Consider the following 23531-nt stretch of genomic DNA (forward strand, 5'->3'; position numbering starts at 1 on the left):
CTGACCGTTGTCAAATGCTTCCAATTCTGAGCTGAAGTTGATAAAAAACTAACAAATTCAAAATAAAACTTTTGCACCCGTTCTTCATTGTAGATCGTTTGCCTCAAGCTTGCTCATGTTTTCCACAGTATGTAGACCAGCTACTTTAGGACTGTCAGTCATGAGCTACATCCAGTTCTGAACTTCAGCTTTGTAGTTGAAGCACTTATGAAGAACACTTGACATTCTGTAACTGAGAATAGTAAAGAATGTGAGGGCAGATTTAGGTGATGACACCACGACATAGATAGAGAAGACAAGTATACCACAAAGTGCAACCTATAGCGCTGGAAGCTGACTCACATATACATCAACTGAAAGACAAGTCAATGTCAGTCAATGTGCACCCAACAATGGTGGACAGCATTAGTTTTGCAGAATTAGCGACTCCAGCACCGAGCATCAGACCCGCCTACCGTCCAGCATTAAAGTGACGAACTGTGTTTGACAGGAGAGTCTTTTAGGTGTGGAAAAACTTTGACAAAATAAGGCTCATATACTCCACCCCCCTCCTGTCAGCCCTCAAATCACTGGCAGTCCTGTTTTGCAACCCCAAATGGACTTGCTTGAGTTTTCTTGAAGACATTTCACCTCTCTTCTAAGAGGCTTCTTCAGTTTTTTTTTTAACTAATGCCAACTCGGAGAGTTGTTATGTTCGAGTATAGAACTGAACTTGGGTGCAGCAGTGAACAGTAAAATCTGGAGATACTGGACTGAAATACGAGCATCATATGACTGAAACTAAACTGGGTCATGTTTGAATATTTTTTTTTTTTTAGTGACTTGACAGTGAATTGTTTCTTGGATGTTCACTTCACAGCACACTCCATCTGTCTCCACCTCTCTCCACCTCCCTTTGTTTTAACTTCCCATAACATAATGAATAAGCCTCAGATTCTCACTCACTTTATAGCTCAGAGGGGTTTTATTAATTGAGCTATAAAATCTGCCTCTGCCCACTCTCATATTCTCTTATGCTCTGTGTCGATGGAAGTTTCTAATGAGCTGCAGATATAAAACACAGAGCGAGAGAAGACTATAGGCCCATTTATACTCTACGCAAAAGACGCAGATGGAAGGACCCTTTCGTCCGCACTTTGCATTAATTTCCTCTGTTATAATGCGCCTCGCCGGGGAGATTACGATGATGGATGAAATGGAGCAACACCACCAGAAATCGTGGGGGCAGTATAGAGTCAATGGTCCAATCAGGAAAACAAGAAAGAATATCCTTGCCAGAGCTTACTGGCTTATCCCTGCAGCCAGAAAATGGCGGGTGACTGCCAAACGTATGGCTTTACTTACCGATGCGCTGTGGGACGTGGCATGTTAAATCCTCGGGGCTATCCGGAGAAGCAAGTTGTCGAAAGTCATGGCGGAAAAATGCCATCATCAGTAATATTAACATCAGTGGTCTTACATTTCACTGCCGCAAAATCTGCTTGCATTTCTGTCTTTGGATCAAGCACATTAAAATAACCTCTTCAGTGGTCACCATGTTGGTTGATGCCTGCAACTTGGTACTTGACACTGCCCTCTAGAGGAAACATACCAACCCAGAAGGACACAAGGAGGCATGTAGGAAAGTGATGGAGACCATGTTTGGGACGAACAGAAAATGGAGTATAAATGGGCCTCAAGAGGTTAAGCTGCTGTCAGTTTTCATTCAAACCTGTGTGAAATATTCTGACAGCAATCAATGATCTAGATCTTGAATCTTGATGAAACGTTTCCATTGTCCCACAACAGTCTATCCGATCTAGACAACATCATTACAATCACTTTAATGTACACCTTCTTAACATATACATTATATATTTACTGCCTTTTCAAATCACAAGCTGCTTTTTCCATATTATCTGTGCATTCAAAATATATTTCAAACCTGAGTCAGTGCAGCTTTCACATGAGTGATGGAATTTCACTATGTGATATTGCTGGGAAGGTATTGCTTCCAATTGAAGCAGATGTTACCAATCCGAAAGTGTGCTGTTGACAATTAGGAATATTAAATTAAGCAAACCTTCACACCTGGGTTTGTTTAATAAACAAACAGGACCTTCCTCAACTGCCTAACTCTCTGACAGACGTCCTTAAGCCTGACATGGAGCAGTGAAGTGGTTAAGTTTAGGCTCCTGAAAGCTTTCCTTTCTTCTGTTTTCAGGTCTGTTCTATTCTAATAAGTCAAATGACTGAGCTCCTACTCATTATCGCTAGATGCTGACTCCACCTGTGATGCCATTTTTTTTATGTTCCTTATGATTTAGTCTCTTAATCACATCAGTGAAAAGTGAGGGCTGGTCAAAATTCACCTCTGAGTTATTTTCAGGTTCATGACTTGCGTTCACATTGCCGTTGATGTGCAAAAACAGCCTTTTCACTTCATTACGCTTCATTGTCCCAGATAATAAAAAAAAACATAAAAACTAAACAGCCATCTGTGTTAAATGTGAAAATATGTTGCTAGTCCCTCCCCTTATGATATAGCACCAAGATCACTCATGTTGTGGGAACCTAAATCTGTTTACACATTACTTGTCTTCCTGATGGACAAAAGGCAAGTCCCCATAATGTAAATTATTACATTTTAAGGAAAAGACATGTTGTATGCTTAGGATGAGTTTAGGGTTAAGCGTGTTTGTGTTTGAGGCCAAAAAAACTTGAAAAACCTAACTTACTTTTTTCAGGTTTTAGGGTTGGGGTTAGATACTTAGTTGTGTTAGTTAAGGTAGGGGTAAGGGACTAGGAATGCATTATCTCAATCTCAATCCTCACTAAGACATAAGAACAAGTTTGTGTGTGTGTGTCTGTCTTATGAGCGCTGAGGACACAACCGGCGTATGTGTCAAGAGTCTCCGTCTCTGGACACACGCACACATGCAAGGCTGATGAAAGAACGAGACACTTCAGCAAATGATTAAAGGGCAAAATGTCTCAAGCTGTTACGGTTTTTCACTTTACTTCATACAAACTGATATTTGTTCTGTGACATCATCGCCGTTATGATATCATCATTCACTGGTGCCGACTCAGAACGAACAAAAAAAACTAACCGAGCTTCTGATTGAAATATAAACTTATATATTTATAAACAACTTGTCAAGAAAATAAATGTCCTTCATCCGTTTTCTGTGTTTAACTGGAAAGACACAAAGTTTCTCTCACTCATTGAATTAATGAGGCCGAACTTCAGCATAAATCTCACGTTCAGTAAATGTAAATAAAATCACATTTTCACAGCAGTTATCAAAACTTAACCATGATGGTGTACTCACACTGCATGTAACACATTTTACATGTAGGGATAGGAGTTGGTATTGGCATCGGTCTGATACTGGATATTGGACAGATAAAAATGAAACAATGCAAACAATCCTATATATTATCACATGCTTCACCATGAACAAAAATGTGAATAAAAATCAACAAAAGCATTTTACCTGAGACATGTTTGGACTTTTGTGTCTTTTTTTTTTAGGAGAACAATATTTGTTACACAGTTGGAGAATGATGTCTTTGAAATGACAGCATCATAGTTCATTATCTGACTAATATTGTTATCGGTAGAAAGTCATGAATCCTGCTGTGATGTGAACATGTTTTTATACGTTTAGATGTGAAAATATTAGCTGGACATTGTGTGAAAACAAGTGAGTGGAGCACCTGCTTTTCACCACCACACATCTGCTGACCACCAGCTCTGGAGGAGAGAGGCAGGGCCAGAGTCAGTGCCAGGTCACACTTCATCATAGTGTAACCTGTGTGTATGTGTGTGTGTGTGTGTGTGTTGTGCAGGTGTCCACTGTGGCAGTGTGTGTGAGGAGGGACGCTGGGGACCCAACTGCTCCTACAGCTGCACCTGTGAGAATGGAGGCACCTGCTCCCCAGAGGACGGGACCTGCATGTGTCCTCCTGGCTACCGTGGCAACAACTGCAGACGAAGTATGTACGCGCACATCCTCTTAACACAACACAAATCACATTGTCTGTTAAAAGCCTCACGCTCTGATTATCGACCTCACAGTGAAACTGCAAACTGTTGATGAACGTCGCCTCTGGGTCCAGAGGATTGAAGCCTTGAATGTCCATCTGAAAGTGACTCCACTGTGTTGTATACAGGTGTAAAATAGTGTAAAATAGACTAATTATCTCTTGGTTCTATTTGTGAACATTTATTTTAGAGGTTTAAAGTTCAGCATTGTCGAATTAGTCTTCCTTCATTGCTGCACACACCCATGACTTTACCATTTTACTGTATATTTGAAAACCCATGTTATATGTTCGCAAATCTTACAAACTCACCCAGGGCTTTTCCAAACACTTGTCTCTTCTGGTTAAGAAATAAATAAATAAATACTCTTCTTTTCTTTCTATGATCGAATGTCATCTTTTGGTTGGAAACAAAGAATGACATTCAAAATCAAATGAGAAAATTTACCCCAAACATAAAAGACAAGATTTCAAGTTCCAAAGAAATTCAAGTGTCAAGTTAAAACACAGTAAATTCCTCTGTGTGTGGAGGTTTGTTCTTGACCTTGAGAACACAAGCACCTGCTAACGGAAAAGTGGTCCTCAGTGAATCAGACTTCTATCTTCTGGACTCATTTGAATGATGCAAAATAAAAACTCAAGTGGCTCCACCAGTTCTACATTTAAAAAAAAAAAAATAAAGCACTTGAGTGGAGTGCACACAACACGCTGTGCCTCAACTACTGTGTCTCATTTCAAGGTTTACGAGGTTTAATGTATTTACAGGTCCTATTGTGTTTTTGATGTTGTTATACATTTTTTTTCTTCCTCCTCTGTGATGAATCAGTGGTTCACTCATGTTTGAATGTCGATCCCCCGTCCTGATCACTCATTGGCTGACATTGGCTCGAGTTGTTTTAAACTCAGATTCAGATTAGAGTCCGTGGCGCGATGGCAAGCCTCTTTAATTGCCTCCTGAAAAAGTTCTCACAGAGTGATTGGAGATTGCTTGCTGATCTGATCAGGGAGAGGATTTGTTCAAGACTTTTTGCACCTGAAAATCACGGTGTGTGAATCAGGCTTTAGACAGTATAGACTGACTCCAGGCTAGGGTTTAAGCATGGTCATCACATGCAATGTAAAGTAAGGTCAAATTGATCACTTTGCTGCTTAAATCAAACCAAAGTTGCACATTTCTCACAAAAAAAGTCCATCTGATATCACTGGAGTTCTATTTAACTCCAGTTTGAAGTTCTTTCTTTGATTACACCAATTTGAATGTGCAAATAACCACCCATCACATTGTTTTTCAGGTTGATGGTTTCAGGGTTGTTGTTTTTTTTTTACAACATTGTGCAGCGCTCCTCCAGATCAGAGCACATTGCAGTAGAATGTGAAAATGGATCGTCTGGTTTTTACCCACTGAGACCTTCTTCTGCTCCTGAGAAATCTGAACGAACACGTTGTACAGTGTAATGACGTGACGCAGCTGCAGCTGTGTGGCGTCCAAGTCCATAACAGACAGACACGAAGACCAGAACACTACATGTGTGTTCATGTCTGGCGGTGGACTGTCTGACACTGTTGTTGATGCAGGGATACAACTCACACCACGTCTTCTGTGCTTCTTCCCATCTCTCTGCTCAGTCCCTCTGCAGCTATCTTAATTAGGGAAATCATGTTTGTGAGGCAGTGTGATCACACCACCTACACTGAAATCAATTAAAGCCAATTAACGGCCGAGTTAAAGGAGGAAAAAGGAGTGAGGAGAAAAGAAAAAAGGGATGGAGCCAACAAGTTGATCTCTGGCTCACACACACACACACACACACGCTGCTAACCCCTACCTCTGCTTGTGTGCTCTGCAGCCTGCTCTCCTGGTTCCTATGGACACCGCTGCAGTCAGTCCTGTCCTCAGTGTGTCCACAGTGACGGGGCATGCCATCATGTGACCGGTCACTGTGATTGTCTCTCTGGCTACTTTGGCTCCCTCTGTAACCAAGGTCAGTGTCAGCATTTACTTCCTCTTCCCCAAGTCAATGTGGACAATGTGTTTATCGCATGAACACATGACAACAACACGCCTCACGGTCACGGTCTGCTGTGACCTGCTGCCTCAGACGTCACAGTACAGCGTCTCTGACTGTGACCCAGCTCACACATTGGGACACTTTGTAAACATTGCTGTTGTCCCACTGTCCCCCCTGTGTTCTCTGAGGAGCAGGTTGTTATCAAACTCTGCATGTTTGCAGTGAAATGGTGGCTGTCATGTCTCCACATATTCTGTCTGCACATAATGATATGATGTGTTTTCAATCTTGGTGTGTGAGCACATCCCCCACACACATGACCTTTTTTTAGTTCAGATTCTGTTTCTGAGTTTATGTGTACTAACATATTTTACATAAATTGCCATAATATAAATGATCAAATATGTCCTGTTGTATTTACATTCCATTACTAAAGGTTTGATTGACCTTGATCAACTTATAATATATACATTACATACCCCATATGTGCATACATATGGATTCAATCCAATCTAACTTTATTTGTAAAGCACAATTGTAAAGCACAACAACCACAGTGGAAAGTACAACATAATAAATAGAAGACACAATAAATAAAAGGCATAAAAGCTCACACAAGGCAATAAGATGCATCTAAAACCACAAAAATAAATGAAGAGACGTAAAACCGTGGATAAAAGTAACAGCCAAACAATAAACCCCAAGAAAAAACGGGTCAAATTAAATAAATAAATAAAAACTAAATATAAATATGTATGCATGTATGATCTTGAAATTTAATTTTTTTTTTAACTTGTTTGACCAAAGTTAGTGCAGTAAAGGCAAATCTCTTGAAACAAGTTGTTGCCATTGCCATCTACAACCGAGAACCAGGTTCTGTCACATGACCGGCTGGGCCTTTGACCATCATGCAGACGTGTTTTTTTTAAACATGTACATTTTGTTATCTCAGGAGGAAACAAAATGTAAATGTGTGAAGAAAAACATACAGTGTAATTTGATATTGTTTAACAGGTTAGGGAAACAGTTCAAAAACAATTAAAAATGGATCAAAAAGATGTTACGTAAAAAAAAAAACAGAAATACAGAATGCAACAAGGCACACAAAAGGGGGGAGAGAGGAAAAAAAGAGTAGACAAATTATTACACAGTCGCATAATAGGCAGGAAAAGTAATCTCCTCTAACCTTTGGTAAGACATCCCACATCCACGGATGACAAGTAAAGGCTGAGTTCCAATTCAGCAAAATAAGTCATCGAGCTAGGAGAGCAATAAGTGCAAAAGTCTGGCTTTGTAGAGGTTTTTATTTGATATTTTCTGGAATTACGCCATATAAGGCCTCCTTAAATGGATAGGTATAGTGAAAAAACCAAATTGCATCAGTCTGAAAAGATTTAGCTTTGTCTTATCCTGGACCAGTTTGTGTGACCTAGTGCTTGGAGTCGATTGATGAGGAATGAATTCTACCTTCTCCCAAAGAATTGTGGTCTGTTTTGATTTTGTTGTGAATAAAAATAATCACTGTGTTACAGATTATTTTAGATGCCATATTGTCACACTTTATTCCTACATACGCTATTTATCTTCAGGTGTCCTCAGCCAAGTGTGACCACAATCACGTGATCTGCCCTTTGTTCTGGGAGCTCTGCAAACACATCTTCAACTCGTGACTTTTTCAACAAGCCAAAGGTGTTCACATTATTTATATCACAGGCTTATATTTACATAGTTAGAAGGGGAGCCCGCCGCACAAAGCAAATGCCTTGATTTTCTATGTTTCTTTGCAAAATGGTGAGAATGGAAAAAATGTGAACCTTGAGTGTCTTCTATGCTCCTTTTAATGTCTCCCTCCTCTTCAATTTCATTCAAAGCATCTTCCTGGTGATTCCTCTGTACATCACTGATTCAGTATGTTTGAACTCCTCAGGTTGAAGACACAGTTTGGGTTTGCTTGTTTTGTTTGTTCTTCGCAGTTGAACGGTGAAATAAAGAGGCAAACAGCATACACTTCAATTGGCATATACTTTATCATGGGAGCCTTTGGACAGATTCTGAATCTGTTAGTGTGTGAGGGACAAAGACTCAAATCGGTCCGTGTGTGTGAGAGTAACAGACCCAACACAACCTCAGTCGCAGTCGAATATCAAAACATTGATAGTTGTTAGCGATGTTTATTATTAATAATAATAATAATAATAATAATAATAATAACAATAATAATAATAACGACTGTGAAAGTTGTGCAGTGTGTTCCCAGCTTCAAATGCTAACTGTGTGTCAGTATTTCGCGCAACCACACTTCAAAAAACCTTCAGCCATCTTCCTGTTACCTCAGTGTTTCCGTGCCGTTTAGATCTGCAGGTAAAGCAGGAGTTCATTCTCTCACGGAGACGGTCAGCGAGGTTTGTGCCAAGAGGAATTTAAAATGAAGTAAAATATTCATTGTCGTTAAACAAGAAGACGGCCTTAGTTTTGCCCTGTTTTGCATTAGCCATTCTGCTAGTCACTGCAGCTTTGTGGAGGGCCTCAGATAACTGGATGATAAATCAGACGTCCAGTGCAGAAGCTGGTAGTCTGTGCCTGTTCCCTTGATGCTGGAAACACTTTTGTACAAGCTAATGAGGTTATTGACTGGTAAACTCCTAAGGGTCTGTTTCATCTCTGAAGAAAACATCTAATTGTGTGTGTGTGTGCATGTTTTTAAGAGCTAATTGTTCAATGAGCTAGAAATGTTTGTGTGGAAGCTGTCCACAGCTGTGAAATAGACACTTTTCGTCTTCAACTTATCATTTGGATGTTAAAACTGATTGCACAGTGTAATGGTGATAGAAAAATGACACCATCCACAGTTGTATTGATCCCCTTAAGTCCACCATCCACATTTGTATTGATCCCCGATAAGTCTCTTTCACTATGTCATTTATGGCTAAAAAGAACTGCATTATCCCATGAATTCCAATACAATGACACAATAGTAGCTTTGTCCTTACCGGTATTTGTATGTAACAATGTAACCGAAACAATTTCTATACTCGCCAACAAGGGTTGCCAACTGCTCCGCAAAATAAGTATTTGTTCCATATTTGAAAGATAAAAGACGTGCTTGATACGGAAAGCACGTTGTTCCTTATTTTTGATAATCGAGTTAGTGCAAAAACATGACGGAAAGGATTTGTACGAGGCAAAATGAAATCCTCCTGCTGCTGTCAGACCCTCTCCATCTGTCTGTCATTCATTACTGTACAAGAGAAAATGGGCTTTTAATTTTAATAACTTTTAATTGGTCGTCCAATTCACTGCGAGTGCTGTGAATCATAGCAACAGAGACATAAAATTGGAGACTACTCAGGCTGAAAAAAAAGATTTCAAAAATAAATCAATCATTTTATCAAGTAGTACTAGTCGTTAGCGCTCTTGCCTTTGCAGCAAGAAGAACCGGGTTCAAGCTCCGGTTGGAACAAGGGTCTTTCTGCATAGAGTTTCCATGTTCCTCCCACAGTCCAAAAACCTGCAATATGGGGATTATGGGGACTCTAAATTGACCATAGGTGTGAATATGAGAGTGAATGGCTGTTTGACTCTATGTGTGGGTCTGCGATGGACTGGCGAACTGTCCAGGGTGTACACCGCCTATCGCCCTATGTCAGCTGAGACCCCCCCAGCGACCCTCTAGTAGAGGATAAAGTGGTAGATAATGGACGGATGGAATTATTATAGCAGTTTTTAAACTCATTTGGTTGACAGAAAGTTACATAGAATATAGTATTTCTAAATTGTGTGGTATAGTGCCAGACTGCCAGTCCAGTGGTAAATCTCCCATAGCACGTTTAAAAAAAACACACAAGAATTTACTATATGGACATGTGAGTACCACATAAAGTATCATGAAGTAGTAGTACCACAGAAATTCTATTGTATTATATGATTGTGGATGAACTCTCAGTTGGAGAGGTGGAACTTTTAATCTAATTCCAGAGTATCATCGATATTGTCATGTTTAATCCTCTGAGGAGCATGAACCACCATTGTAATTGTGATATTTCAGGACTGAGTGATCGGACTACAAAGCCAGATTCACTGCTAGGGATGATAATTAAGAGCCGATCAGGGAACACAGTCCCTGTCCTGCTCATTATTTCTGCTAAATTCTCCTCTTTTCGGTCAATATGTCCTAAACATGCTGTTTTTTACTTTTATCCCAATTTGTTTCGATACTACTCATACTCTGGTAACTGTTACGTAAGTGGAGGGACTTCAGTGAACCATCACAATGAATTGCATTGTAGTTTTATTTACAGTAGATAATCTCCCTCCGGCTCTGCAGGGCAGGATAATGGCTGCCACAAGCGCAGGTGGGCATACCATATTAATAAAGGCGATAAATTTAATGTAAGAGGTGAAAAATGCAAATCAGTGCAAAAGAGTGAAAAGTGATGATCTACACAGCTCATGTGATGTGCATCCCATATAATTTAAGCCTTTACGAGAAATCACCCGTTCATAAAATGTTTTATGAAGGTGACTTTGATCTCGATTATGCAATTATTATACCCAAACATTTTAGTATGTTTTGCATCATGAGTTAAATTCAAGTCAAGTTTTTCTGTCTGGTGGCAAATTCTAAGCACTCTTTTAACTTAATTTGCTCACCAATCTGAGATGAACCTGAACACAACACAGAGATTATTACACACATTAGTAGCAATGTGTCGTGTTAATGGGCAATAATCAAAAATCCCCACAGCACATAAAATATTAGCAGGCCTGTCAGACGCCAAGTTAACTACATTTGGTAAAATAAATAAAAAAAGAAGAGTTATTACATCCTTAAGCTATAGGATGTGTTTCTTTAAAATGAAACGAAATGTTGAAAGTGGCTTCTCCATCTTTCTCTGGACAGCAAACTATGGACAGTGTCTTTTCTCTCTTGTGTACTCCCTTAAGATCAGTAAAGACAGTTTTGTACATCACAGAACTGTCAATCAAATCAAATTAATTTTGATTTTCCAGTAACATTTCATCGTAACAAATAAAGACATCCTATCTGACCAAGGCCATTGATGCAGACATATTCATTAACATGTGGGTAATCTTAATGTGCTTTTTTTTAAAGAAATTAAATCATGGATTATGATGTCATTGTTTGGTTTTTCAGGGCTAGTGAACAAGACCAGTGTGCTTTTATGGTTTGGGTCAGTATGTCAGGGTTTTGGGATTAATAGTTTCTTAAAATGGGATCCAATACAAACTGAGTTCAGTAGCGGCTGTGTGGTCACAGCAGTTTGGTGCACAGTATCCATCATATGTCAGCTGGTAAATAAATGTGTAATAATATTCATTAAAATATGGGTAACTTTAATGTACTTTTATAGGTCTACGATAAGTTATGACTTGTGGATCATGACCTCACAGGAAACCATCATGGCTTTTATGTGCAGACAGAAGTTCACTCGACCCAAAACATTGCTTTAATGCTTGTTAATAGGTTTGTGTTGTTAAAATGTAAACATGCGACTGACTGACTGACTCACGCTTTCCGTAGTGTGTCCCTCTGGGAAGTTCGGTAAGGCCTGTGCCGAGACGTGTCTGTGCACCAACAACGGCACCTGTAACCCCATCGACGGCTCGTGTCAGTGCTATCCCGGATGGATTGGCGAGGACTGCTCCAAACGTAAGACAGAGCTCTTCTCTCACTTATCGAGCAGTCGAGTAAAGGCCACTACTCCATTGGCTCTGACATTAATTATCCATCTAACACTGAGCAGAGCTCCCACAATCACTCAGTCACTGGTGACTAATGGAGACTCAGACTGTCCAGATCCCTGTCACGACCTGTCCTCTGGCTGATGACGTACTGTGGTGTGTGTGTGTGTGTTTTATTGGCAGCGTGTCCTCAGGGCTCGTGGGGACCAGACTGCATCCACACATGTAACTGTCACAACGGAGCCCTGTGCAGCGCCACAGATGGAGAGTGTGACTGCAGCCAGGGCTGGACGGGACTCTTCTGCACTCAGCGTAGGACACACACACGCACACACACATATATACACACACCCATCCTTTAATTGCCACGAATACCTTACCTACACTTCCATCTGGTGGCAAATACTAAAACTACATCACTGAATATACCCTTTCCTGTCTTTTCTTTGTGACCTGGTGCCATTTGATTGTTGCAGCTTCCAGCTTTCTTTGTACAAATCCTCATTTCAGAGGCCAAAAGAGAAAGAAAATCCTATAGTTTTATTTTTATTTAAAAACTGCCTTTGTGTTTGAACCTGATCCAAATTTGAATACATCAATGGGCCTGATTTAAACAATCTATAGTGCATGGTTCAAAGTACGTGGCAGGAGCATATTAGAGCGTGTTCTACTCCACTTTTGCTTGGCACACAGCACATAGTAATCTAGGCGTAAAGTGAAGCTCAAGGCGCAAAGGGGGGTTGTATTTAGTGCCTCACTTACTCAGGAGTGTTCTGGATGTTACACCAATTAAGCCAATCAGTTTTCCCTTAAATGGTGAAAGGAGTGATGGGAGGTGAAGGCGTGCGAGCAGATCCTCTACTACATATTGTACATTTACTGAGGGATAGGCACATGGTCCTTGGCCAGTGGACCGTCTGCCTCATCCGTCTACCGACCCTCTGTCCCAACAACAACTCAATTAAACCGCAGAGGATACGGAATTACACTGACATGCATTTAACTGATGAGAAGGAGGAGGAGCGCTGAAGCGTGTTTAACCAACAAAGTTGACCACCATTGTGTAAAGTCGGTAGCAATGAGACAACAGTGCGCCCGGCCACACCTCAATTTAAGCCCAACACACCCAGATATCAGATATTTTGTCCTAACTTGGCGCACCCTGTCTTGTCATGTCCTCACAGGCTCAGGTGTGGAAGTTGTTGGCATTAAATTGATGGTTCATGTGTTTAACAGAATTCTTTTCAGTCTTAATTCTGGTCATTATGGTCTTGTTTCGCAAACAGGGGACAACATGACCTCACTGAAACAGACAGAGTAACAATATACAGTATGTACAGTGTGCTAAATAAAACATTTCAAACTGATTGAGAATGTCAATAAAAATAAATTGTATGTGTACATTTAACTTTCCTGAATGTTGTTTCTGCAACAAGAGGAGAAGTTAAAAACAACTGCTTCACACAGCATTTCAGTTCAGCTCAACGTGTTTAAATCTGATGAGTTCTTCCTCACTGTGAAAGAACAGATTAGCCAATCCCAGAAAAAGCTGCTTCCACATGTTCCACATTTCCAGGATTAGTCCAAGTTTTTTTGAACAAGAAGCCGAGGTTTGTCCTCTTTTTAGACATCAGAGGTGTCTAAAACATTGTTGTGTCGTCCTCCATAGGTTGTTCCACGGGCTTCTATGGCGCTCAGTGTGCTGAGGTGTGTCGCTGTCAGAACGGAGCGGACTGCGACCACATCACTGGACAGTGTTCATGTAGGACGGGATTCATCGGACACAGCTGTGAACTCAGTGAGTGTGTGTGTGTGTGTGTGTGTGTGTGTGTGTGTGTGTGTGTTCTCATGTCCTAATTAGGCAGAACCTAATTTCTGAGGAGCTGCTAAAGTTTAGGGCTAAGATTTGAATTATGTTAGGGTTATGCACTCACTGGTTTTGGTTAAAGAAATACTTCACTGATTTGCATTTAGCTTTGTATCACTAGAATAGTATTTTTGAAAAAAATGTGCTTACCAACCTCAGTTTGCCCTGAGTTGAGAAATATCTTCATTCTTTTTTCTGTTACGTGCCCACCGTGACACTTGGTCCTGTTAGCGTAACTGTTAGCAAAGATGGCGGACACTGTTTACATTCTGGGAATGAGGTTAGAACCTCATGCAACCACACTTCTGAGCTGTCTCTGTTAACAATCATTTCTGGGCGTTCAGTTAGACACAGAGTCATTGGAAAAAACAATAACCCTCGCCTTACAGTTTCAGGAAATGATTGTATTCCCTGGACATAAATATTAAGCCAATGTTTTGTTAAAACAAATGCAGCAGATGAATGAATCCACCAGTTTAACAAAGTGTCCTGCTTTGTGTGCAGAGTGTCCTGCGGGGACGTTCGGTTATGGCTGCCAGCAACTGTGCGAGTGTATGAATAACGCCACCTGCGACTACGTGACGGGAACCTGTTACTGCAGCATCGGCTTCAAAGGCATCCGCTGTGACCAGGGTGAGCGTTAATGGCTGCATGTGTGTCTCAGATGAGAGAGAGTTGGCTTCTTCAGATAAGGCTTCAAATGAATCACTGAAAACAGTTTTCCTTTTTTTTTCTTTCTTTTTTTTTTAGAGTTTAAAAAGCAGTAAGACAAAATTAAAAAAGAAATATGCACAAGATAACGAAAGTGTTTCTATAAAGATGAAGGGACAGAGTTGTGTTTGTTCTTCATTTTGAAGCTGAACTTTCTAGGTTAACTTTGTTTTTTTTTTCTTTTTGGGCCTTAATTTGATAGAAACAGTGAACCCTCAGCTTTCAGGACACCCTTTTTTTGTGCGTTTGTTTGGATCCTGTTGTTTCTCATGATGTTGCATGTAATCAGTGAGTTCTTCACAAGCCGTTCCACTGTCCTGTGGATCAACACATTAAGTCAGCGACACACTTCTTCTCTTTAAAAAACATGGACAAACTCAAGACCTAAATATCTTCATTTGCCATGTGCAAAAGTAATACAGGTCGACTGGAATTTGTGTGCGTGTTTAAAGGTGTCAGTTCAATTTACCACCTTTTTAAGTGACAAAAATGCCCACTGTGATAAAAACATTGAAATGAAAATACATATTTTTGTTTTGTTTTTTTAAAGATAGCAGTGTTGTCGAGAAAAAGCGGCGGTTCTGAAGTTTCCTTTTTTCCTGAATTCACTGGCTATTGTCACGTCAGTTCTTCAGTTCGGTCATTCCCATACTTAAGAACGCCATGGCCCAATTTAAAGTCTGAATATATTCTGTGGCGCACCAGAACATTAAATCACATCTCGCATCAGCACTCAAGTTCTCTACATATTTATTTCATATTTAATGCATAAAATACCGTTTGAACTTGGCTACAAAATACTCCATAAATTATCCATAATAATTTGTTCCCAAGAACATAGCAATCTGCAAAGCAACATTTACAAAAAACAACAATAATACAAGTACCATTCGTAATATAGGGGCCAAGCCTAATCCAGTGGTTCCCAAACTTTTTTTTGCAGTGATTGGATTTATCCTGCAAGTGCTATTATTAAAGTTTTAAATGCACTCTATTTATATTGTGGTTTTTTAGTCGAGATCACAACTTGACTTGCTGGATATGTACAATAAAGTGAATAAACAAAGTGAATGTTGTATCTACAGACTTATTTCAGCCTAAACGAGTGGTTGATGTTATACCTGTAGGGCTTTTTTTCACAAAAACATTGGTTTCTCTTGTTCACACGTTTCCCTCAGCTGCTCTAATGATGGAGGAACTCAACCCCTACACCAAGATCAGCCCGGCACAGGCGTCAGAGCGGCAGTCAGCCGGCGCCGTCCTAGGCATCATCTTCCTGCTGCTGCTCATCATGGCCATGCTCGGCCTGGTCATCTGGTTCCGCTATCGACAGAGAGAGAAGGGCCACCACGTTCCAAATGTCACCTACACCCCTGCCCTGCACGTCACCTCCACTGACTACTCACTCTCAGGTGAGACGTTCTCATCTTTATTTGTTTTCCTTTTACTTCCAGGGCGACCTGAGCCACAGCAGCTGCCGCAGATTAATTTTTCTTTTTGTGAAGGTTTAATAATCAATGACATTAATCTGTCTTGTCATAATGAAAAGCATCTGCTTCTATACTGACACTGAGTAATCCAAGTATTTGATGTTCCACATTACTTCTCCACTGTCACTCCTCTGGCTCACAGCTGGAGCTTTGAAGTATTTGTGCGTGTGTGTTAATGTGTGTTGACGTGTTGCCGTGGTGGCAGCAGGGCTACAGTGCACAGGCCTTCTCTCCTCTGCTGACTCCTCTCCCAGCAACAGCTCTGTCGGACACTGCTTCTCTAACCCAAGTTACCGCACTCTGGGGCCGTGCGGCTATGCTGCACACTACGCCAAGACAGACAAGAAGGGCTCCACCAGGGTGAGTGTCCAACAACGTTAATCCTCCCCTCCAATATTTTTCAGTTCAGACTCATTATGTGACCAGAAAGTCAGTGAAATGTCAACTGTGCGGACTCATTTGAAGATTAGAGATGGATTTGAACTCAGTCACGTTGTGTTACGGCATCAGCACAACTTTGTTATTAACACCTTAGTTATTCAAAGGATAGAAAAAGACTGAATCAGACCAATGAGAATCAGTAGATACTCAAGGTTCTGATACTGGTGTCAGACCAGGTTAAGTGGTGTGTAGTCGCCCCTAACGGCCTCTGTGTATTTTCCAGATGAAGATGAAGAAGCGACACAGGAACAGCGCTCCAGAGTGGGGAGCTTACTGTAACCTCAGTGAACTCGGTCAGTCTCCTGCCTCCACCTCCACATGCAAACGTGTCTGTCAACTTTCTGTTTTTTTTTTATTATCAGTGGTGCAGATTGAATCTTCGGTTTTCATTTATTCAAGGCTTATGGGGATAGTTAAGGATATTGTAAGTTGTTATACCAGGTAATGGCCAGTGTTACGTATAGATCACTGTCTTAAGAATAGGTTCACTGCTTTACCTTGCTGTTTGACAGCCTTCTCCAACAAGAAACTGAGGTTTGTGTGGTTTTGTGAACAGTTTATTCCCCCAAGCACCAACATTCATAGAGATAATAGTCGTTTATCCACTGCTTCTTCCATCAGTAAGTGAAAATGTGTTATTCTCTGTCTTAGATGATTGGAACCCTTCCTTCAGGTGTGCATACAGTAAGTGGCACAAACTGACTGAACGAGGCTAGAGAAGACTAACATCTCCCTAGTACCAACTAGCTAAAATCACCTCTTTATACTACAGTGAGGGTGAGTGAGGGGTTTACAGACTCCAATTTCCAGTAGGAAAGGGGCTTTTGTATTGTGAGATAAAGCAGCAAACGATACAAGACAGATATAAGATACTGTCGCCTGATGTAGAAAACATATTTTTCTGTGTGTTTGTTTCTGAAGCTGGTTCCCAGCTCTGTTGATGTGTCCATGCAGCCATGTTTTCACTGAGCATCTGCCTGCCAATGCTGGCTGCTTCTCAGCAAAGGGAGTGCACAGAGTGCAGTCAGCTGTCAACTCACTGACTATAAACCTCTCACACACGCACAAAAACACAGTCTTCATAAAACCTGAATTATCACTTTAATGGTGAGTCATTCCACCCCTTTTGCTGCTCCAGAGCAGTGGTGTTCGTCTGTGAGCTCAAATAAACATAAACTTTCCTCCTGTAAACAACACAAGACTCAAATATCACTAAATCGCTCTAAAAAAGTGAGCAGCATACAGTATACGACTCCATCACTGACAACAACACCAGAAAAAAAAAATCCCCTTGGCAGTTTTTCACTGTGTGGAATTATCATTTAATGTCAAATCTGTTGTTGTAATGTGCCTTTTCTGTTCTCGCCTCTGTGCAGGTGTTTACTGCATCGATCGTCGTTACAGCTACCACCTGGAGCCGCGCTACAGAGGTAACAGTGTGAGGTGGACTGACTCCACCCACCCAGACAGTCCCCAGCCAATGAACTCTGACCCTGCAAGCTTCATGTTTCATTTCCCGTGTTTAGAGTTCGAGGTCGCTGCATGTTCCCCCGAGACATGACATGTAAGACGAGGTGTGATGACCTGTGACGCACAGTTCTGTCACTGATGAGGACAGAAAGAAAATCCCCAAGAAAACATTAATCGCGTTTTTCCATTACACAGTTCTAGCACTACTTGGCTCTACTCGGTTTGGAATCAGGCACGTCGTTTTCCATTATTTCGTAGTACCTATTCAATGTGCACGAAACTGCCGTGACACAAACACTTAAACTAGTGACGAGCAAAGCAGTTGAATCATTAGAATCAGTTCATTAAAAAGATAAGTTCAGTACTTCCTGTATGACTGGAGCACAGACTCTATCTGACACAGTCACTGAACGGAAAATATTGTTGTGATTGTGTTGCAAAATATACCAGACTCCTCTGTTTAATATTGACATTTTAGAAAAGTTCTTGGTAAATGTTGGAGATTAACACATGTTTTCAGGATTTTGAAGTCTTTTCAACTGATCTACAGCTTCGCCATTGTTCAGTGTAACGTCGGGTGACTCTTGACTCTTCCATCGTGCTAGAACTGTATAATGGAAAAGCACCATAAGTTAACTCAAAGTGTTTCAAGATCCTGTGAAGCAAATTCAGCATTCGACATCTGAAATTCCTAAAGATGAGTAGAATGAAGTAGAGAAGAACAGGAAGAGGAGCAGAGTCCTGCTGTGAGGCTGCAGGTGCTGCTGATAAAGCAGCTAAGCCAGCTCTGTTTATGTCGATATGCTACCACCGAAATGTTCATGTTGTAAACTGTAACCGCTGAGAAACTCTTTTTAAAACTTTAAAATGGACTACTGATCAAGACCAACATACAGACAATTATAATCATTTAAACGAAAGGTAATGAGTGCATGAATCACCCTCTCAAAATCCTGCATATGGAGATAAGCCTTCACCTTGACAATGAGTCTTGCCATCAGACGTAGAGTTTGAAAACCTCAGGTCTGCACCTTAGCGCTTCATTCCCTTGTCATGACATGTGATCAGTGATTGATTGTATTGATCTGCATCAGTCTGTGTGTTTGTGTCTCTGCAGGATGAACAGACTCCTCCCCCTCCCTCTGTGCCTTTCCCTCCGCTGAGATCATTCAGCTGTTGGTCTCTCAATGAAGAGTCCATCCTGCACTTTTATCCTTAACACCGAGTGTCACCTCCTTTTTTTTTATTTTAATTTTTTTACCTCAATGCTGAGTTGTTTGTCACCTCCTGTTCTTTTACCTGAACACTGGATGACTTCCTCTTTTTCTTACCTGAAAACTGTGTTTATGTCACTTCCTGATTGTTTAACCTGAGCTGCTGATGTTTACCTGTAACCCTGATGTTTTTATTCTAACGTGTTTATTTCTTTCAGGACATGTCTGTTGTTTTATTTTCCATGTTTTTAAAGAAACCTTATGAAAAAAAACAAAACAACAGTAAAGGCAAAGTACATAAGAATTATAAGTTGGCCCCTCCTCCCCTGCTCACTACCACCAACACGGAGTCTCTGATAAGAAATGTACTAACACCTGTGCCACACTGGCTGCATACACACCATGAAACAATGCCTGGAACAGCTTTTCGTAGTCGGATATGTAAACAGATTAGGTCGGTCACACTTCCTTAGTCCCAGATTATAGCTTGCATTGACTGAAGCAGTGGCTTGTATGACTCAAAGCTCAAACTCAGGATTAGAGATATCCAGAGTTAGTTTGTCAGAAACTACACTTATAAGCAGTAGTTCCCAGTATGTACACTACATACGCTGTAATCTACACTGTTGTGGTAACATTTCTTAGGAGTTAGGTCGCCATTAAGCACACCCTCTGATACCTGTCTGGCTGAAATCTGACTAGAAAACAGTAGAATCTCTGCAGATGACAATACCACCACAAGTGGGATGAGGGATTACTGTTGGATTAAATTATGCATTGACAGATCTTTCTCATGAATTCATGTCAGTGCAGTGTCTCAGTGTGAAATAATCCCTGTGTGTGTGTGTGTCTCTCTCTCTCTCTCTCTCTCTCTCGTAGACTACATGAAGGGCTCTCTGTCCAGCACCTGCTCCCTGAACAGTGAGAACCCGTACGCCACCATCACAGACCACCCCGCTCTGTGCAAACACTCGGAGAGCAGCTACGTGGAGATGAAGTCACCCGCTCGCCACGAGCACATGACACACTGCTGCTCTGCCACTGCTGCTGCCATCATCACCACCACCACCTCCACCACAGCTCCGGCCAAAAACGTTTACGACATGGGTAAATTATGACACAGGGTGTATGAAGAGTGCCATAAATCTCTATAAAAGGATCTGAAAATGGTTCAAGATAAAAGTAAAATTTCTGAATTAAAATATCTAAAAATGACAGTACTTACAGTATGTTATATACAGTATTTTGTTGAGTTGTGTACATATATTTTCTTCAATTCTGTTATAAAACACATATGTGGAAGGACATATTGATAGTAATGATAGCCTCACAACTGGATCTGGATCCTGCAGCCCAGGGGTCACCTGCAAGATGAGGACAGAGAGAGAGAGAGAGAGGATGGAAGGTAAAGGCACAAACTAGGGAGATAAAGAACAAATAGCAGCAAAACTATAGAGATCATTCTGGTTTCCCTGAGCCAGCCCAAGTGATACACCTTATCAAAAAGGAAGGTTTTAAGTCTAACTTTAAATACAGAGGGTGTCTGCCTCCTGAACTGACCCTGGGAGCTGGTTCCACAAGAGGTAACTGAAGGCTCTGCCTCACATTCTGCTCTTACAGACTCTGGGAACCACAAGTAAGCCTGTATTTTGGGACCAAATTGGATGATAAGGTAAAACTAGTTCTTTCAGGTATGATGGGGCCTGAGCATTAAGTGCTTTGTACGTGAGGGGGAGGATTTTAATAGGATTCTAAACTATACGGGGAGCCAGTGTAGAGCAGATAACCCTGGAGTGATGTGGTCTCTCTTTCTAGTTCCTGCCAGAGCTCGTGCTGCAGCATTTTTAATTAACTGGAGGGAGTAACGAGTCGCAGTAATCCAATTTATGCAGCTGATAAAAGAAGCAAATAAAATTACCCAAGCTGGAACCAGATTCACTAATCATCTTTCCCTGTGCCTCTGTCTCTCTCTGTCTCTCCCTCTCAGAACCAACCATCAGTATTATTCAAGGTGCAGCCGGCGTAGTCGTTCCCAGTTACTCTCAGAACCCGTACGACCTGCCAAGGAACAGCCACATTCCCAGCCACTACGACATACTGCCCATACGGCCGAGCCCTTCTCACAGTCACAGCCCGCCGCTGCCTGACAGCCCCACCAGCTCGCTCCTCTAAACCCCGGGTCCCTCCCTCCCTCCTTCCTTGCTTCCTTACTTCCTCCTGATCGATGGAGCAGAACTCCCATTTCATGCAGAACCAGGGAACTGTGACGAAACAGCAAATGATCAGCGGTGATTTTTTTTGATTGGTGAGTGAAGACGGACATTCAGAGGATAGAGGACTGTGTGTGTGTGTGAGTGTCTGTGTACTTGTATTTATATCTTTGTGAGGAACAAAAACATTTAAAACAATATCTTTGTGGGGACATTTTGTCCGTGCACCACAACTTTAAAGGGCTTTTTCAGGGGTAAGACCTGGTTCTAGGGTTAGGGTTAGGCACTTAGTTGTGATGGTTAAGGTCAGGGTAAGGGGTCTGCAACCTATAGTATGAAAAGAGCCACTTTTGTCCCCTCTCCACTCAAATAAAATTAATCTGGAGCCACAAACTATATTTGACCCATACAATTAAGATAATTACGTGTATGAATGAGAATTTACTAAAAGAAAACTTATGACATTTTATTTTGGTTTATGCCAGTGGAGAAAAAATAAAACAGAATTATTTGACCTAGTCCTTCCATTGTTTCAACATCACATTTGATGTAGACATTGTTTGTGACGCACAGAATATTAAAACACTTTCATTTATTGCCTCGATCTCTAAAAAAAAAATTTAAATAAACATTGCTTTGAGGGTTTTTTTCAAAGCTAAGGGGAGACACTGGTTCTAGAGCCGAAGGTTGCAGACCCCTGGCCTAGGGAATGCATAATGTCTATGATGTGTCTCACTAAGATATAAAAACAGTGTGTGTGTGTGTGTGTGATTTATCACTGTGTTATGTCAAACCAGATGGAGCATTTCTCGCGTCGTACTGTAAATTCACATAAGCAGAGGGAATGTGGAATATATACATATGCTGTATGCACACAGGCGTACCTACTGTACCTGTTGGTATGCTAACAGGTAGAAGCTACCCATTGTCATCCATTTTGACTCAAACTGGTCAGACAATGTAAAGAAAAGCAAGGGAAAAAAAAGAGAAAAAAAACAGTTTCTCAAAAGTATTTCATCAGACTTTTCTAAAAGCTGAGCACTGACCGTTTTAAACGATGCTCTGTGACTCGCATACACAGAAACGTGCAGTCGCTCAGATTCACGCAACTTCGTATATTTCTAAATATTTTTAAACATTGTTATTTCCTGTTTACATATTTAAAAAGGTCCCGCAGCGGAGGATCGATATTTTCTCTTTTTGTATGTACTGTAGACAAAGTGGTGTATTATTGTGATTCTCTTTTGTTGTGGGCGAGCTTACTTCAAATGCATGCCAAAGGTTATTCGAGATATAATATTTAATTAACCAGAAAAAGACCCTCGGAATGACTTTCTCAGCACGGGTGTCATCACTGCAGCGAGGTCAGAGGTGAATGCTCGACCGATGGCGACACAGAAGGCCATTGCAGATACAAACGCGTCTCTGTTATTACATCTATTTATTCCATTCAAAATGAATGAAGTTATAACACAGAAAATCCTGCTCCTGCCACTTATATTGATAACTTAATCTAGCAATAATCAATAATAACAGGACATTTTGACAATCAGACTTAAACAGCTTTGTTTTCCCAAGTTTGTTTCTTTACTATTCTTCCCTCTTTACTTTTTTTTTAAACTTTATCCTGTGTCTTATCTTCCTCTTTGGTCAACACTGTAGTTTCTGTTGATCTTTCATGTGATGCTTTTTTTAATTTATTTATTTATCTTGTCTGTTTCCAGCCTGTGACTCAAAATAAAGTTGTCATAGCTCAGGGGAGTGGTGTGTTTTCTCATTACTCCACAGATGACGATGACAACTTTGCGCCTGTATACGAATGTAAATAAATACACGTCACAACATATATGCAATGTTATCTGCCCAATGATAAGTCGTTAACTCAATGTTTCCAAATTTTCCCTGAAGTTCAATACATTTTTTGTTTTAGGTTGCAGAGAGCATGTTTAAAAAAAAAAAAAGGGAGCCTTGAACTCTTCCTTGAGGAACTCCGTAATCAATGCTGAGTGAATGTTAAAGAAAAATACAGAGATTAACAAAGTACGTTGTGCTCCATCTCCTTTGTTTATGTTTGATAATAAGCATTCATAATCTTTCAAGGCTGATGTAGCTGATTCCAATGGGGTGGACAAAATAATAGAAACAGCCATCAATATAATAAGTGAGTTTAAGAGAATGTTTTGTGACCTGAGGTTGAAGCCTGGCACATACAGTTGATTTCAATTGAATAACTTGAACAAACTTTTAAAATTAAAATGTCTTATTATTGCCACTTTATATAGGGACTCTCCTATGACTGTACAGTCTACAGAGGAATCACTGCAACTACACTGATCAGACAAACACACAGCTGGTTTTAATCTGTGTATATATATATATATATATAT

The 23531-nt window shown here is 40.7% G+C and overlaps 1 protein-coding gene across 2 annotated transcripts in view; it reads left to right on the forward strand.

Annotated features, from left to right (window-relative positions):
• The window catches only part of LOC131460083 (multiple epidermal growth factor-like domains protein 11), an 89480-nt gene extending 66104 nt beyond the window's left edge, over nt 1-23376 (forward strand). The window contains exons 15-26 of one of the 2 annotated variants that reach the window (XM_058630362.1): nt 3835-3981; nt 5877-6011; nt 11581-11709; nt 11925-12053; nt 13411-13539; nt 14113-14241; nt 15498-15731; nt 16015-16169; nt 16474-16543; nt 17627-17680; nt 19814-20041; nt 20922-23376. In XM_058630362.1, coding sequence (XP_058486345.1) covers nt 3835-3981; nt 5877-6011; nt 11581-11709; nt 11925-12053; nt 13411-13539; nt 14113-14241; nt 15498-15731; nt 16015-16169; nt 16474-16543; nt 17627-17680; nt 19814-20041; nt 20922-21106 — 1724 coding nt within the window. In that variant the 3' untranslated portion in view covers nt 21107-23376. The remainder of the gene's footprint in view (nt 1-3834; nt 3982-5876; nt 6012-11580; nt 11710-11924; nt 12054-13410; nt 13540-14112; nt 14242-15497; nt 15732-16014; nt 16170-16473; nt 16544-17626; nt 17681-19813; nt 20042-20921) is intronic. The other variant, XM_058630363.1, reaches the window with a different exon arrangement.
• Nucleotides 23377-23531: the final 155 nt, after the last annotated feature.

The sequence above is a fragment of the Solea solea genome, chromosome 5 (assembly GCF_958295425.1).
Source record: "Solea solea chromosome 5, fSolSol10.1, whole genome shotgun sequence".
In the NCBI taxonomy this organism is placed as follows: Eukaryota; Metazoa; Chordata; class Actinopteri; order Pleuronectiformes; family Soleidae; genus Solea; species Solea solea.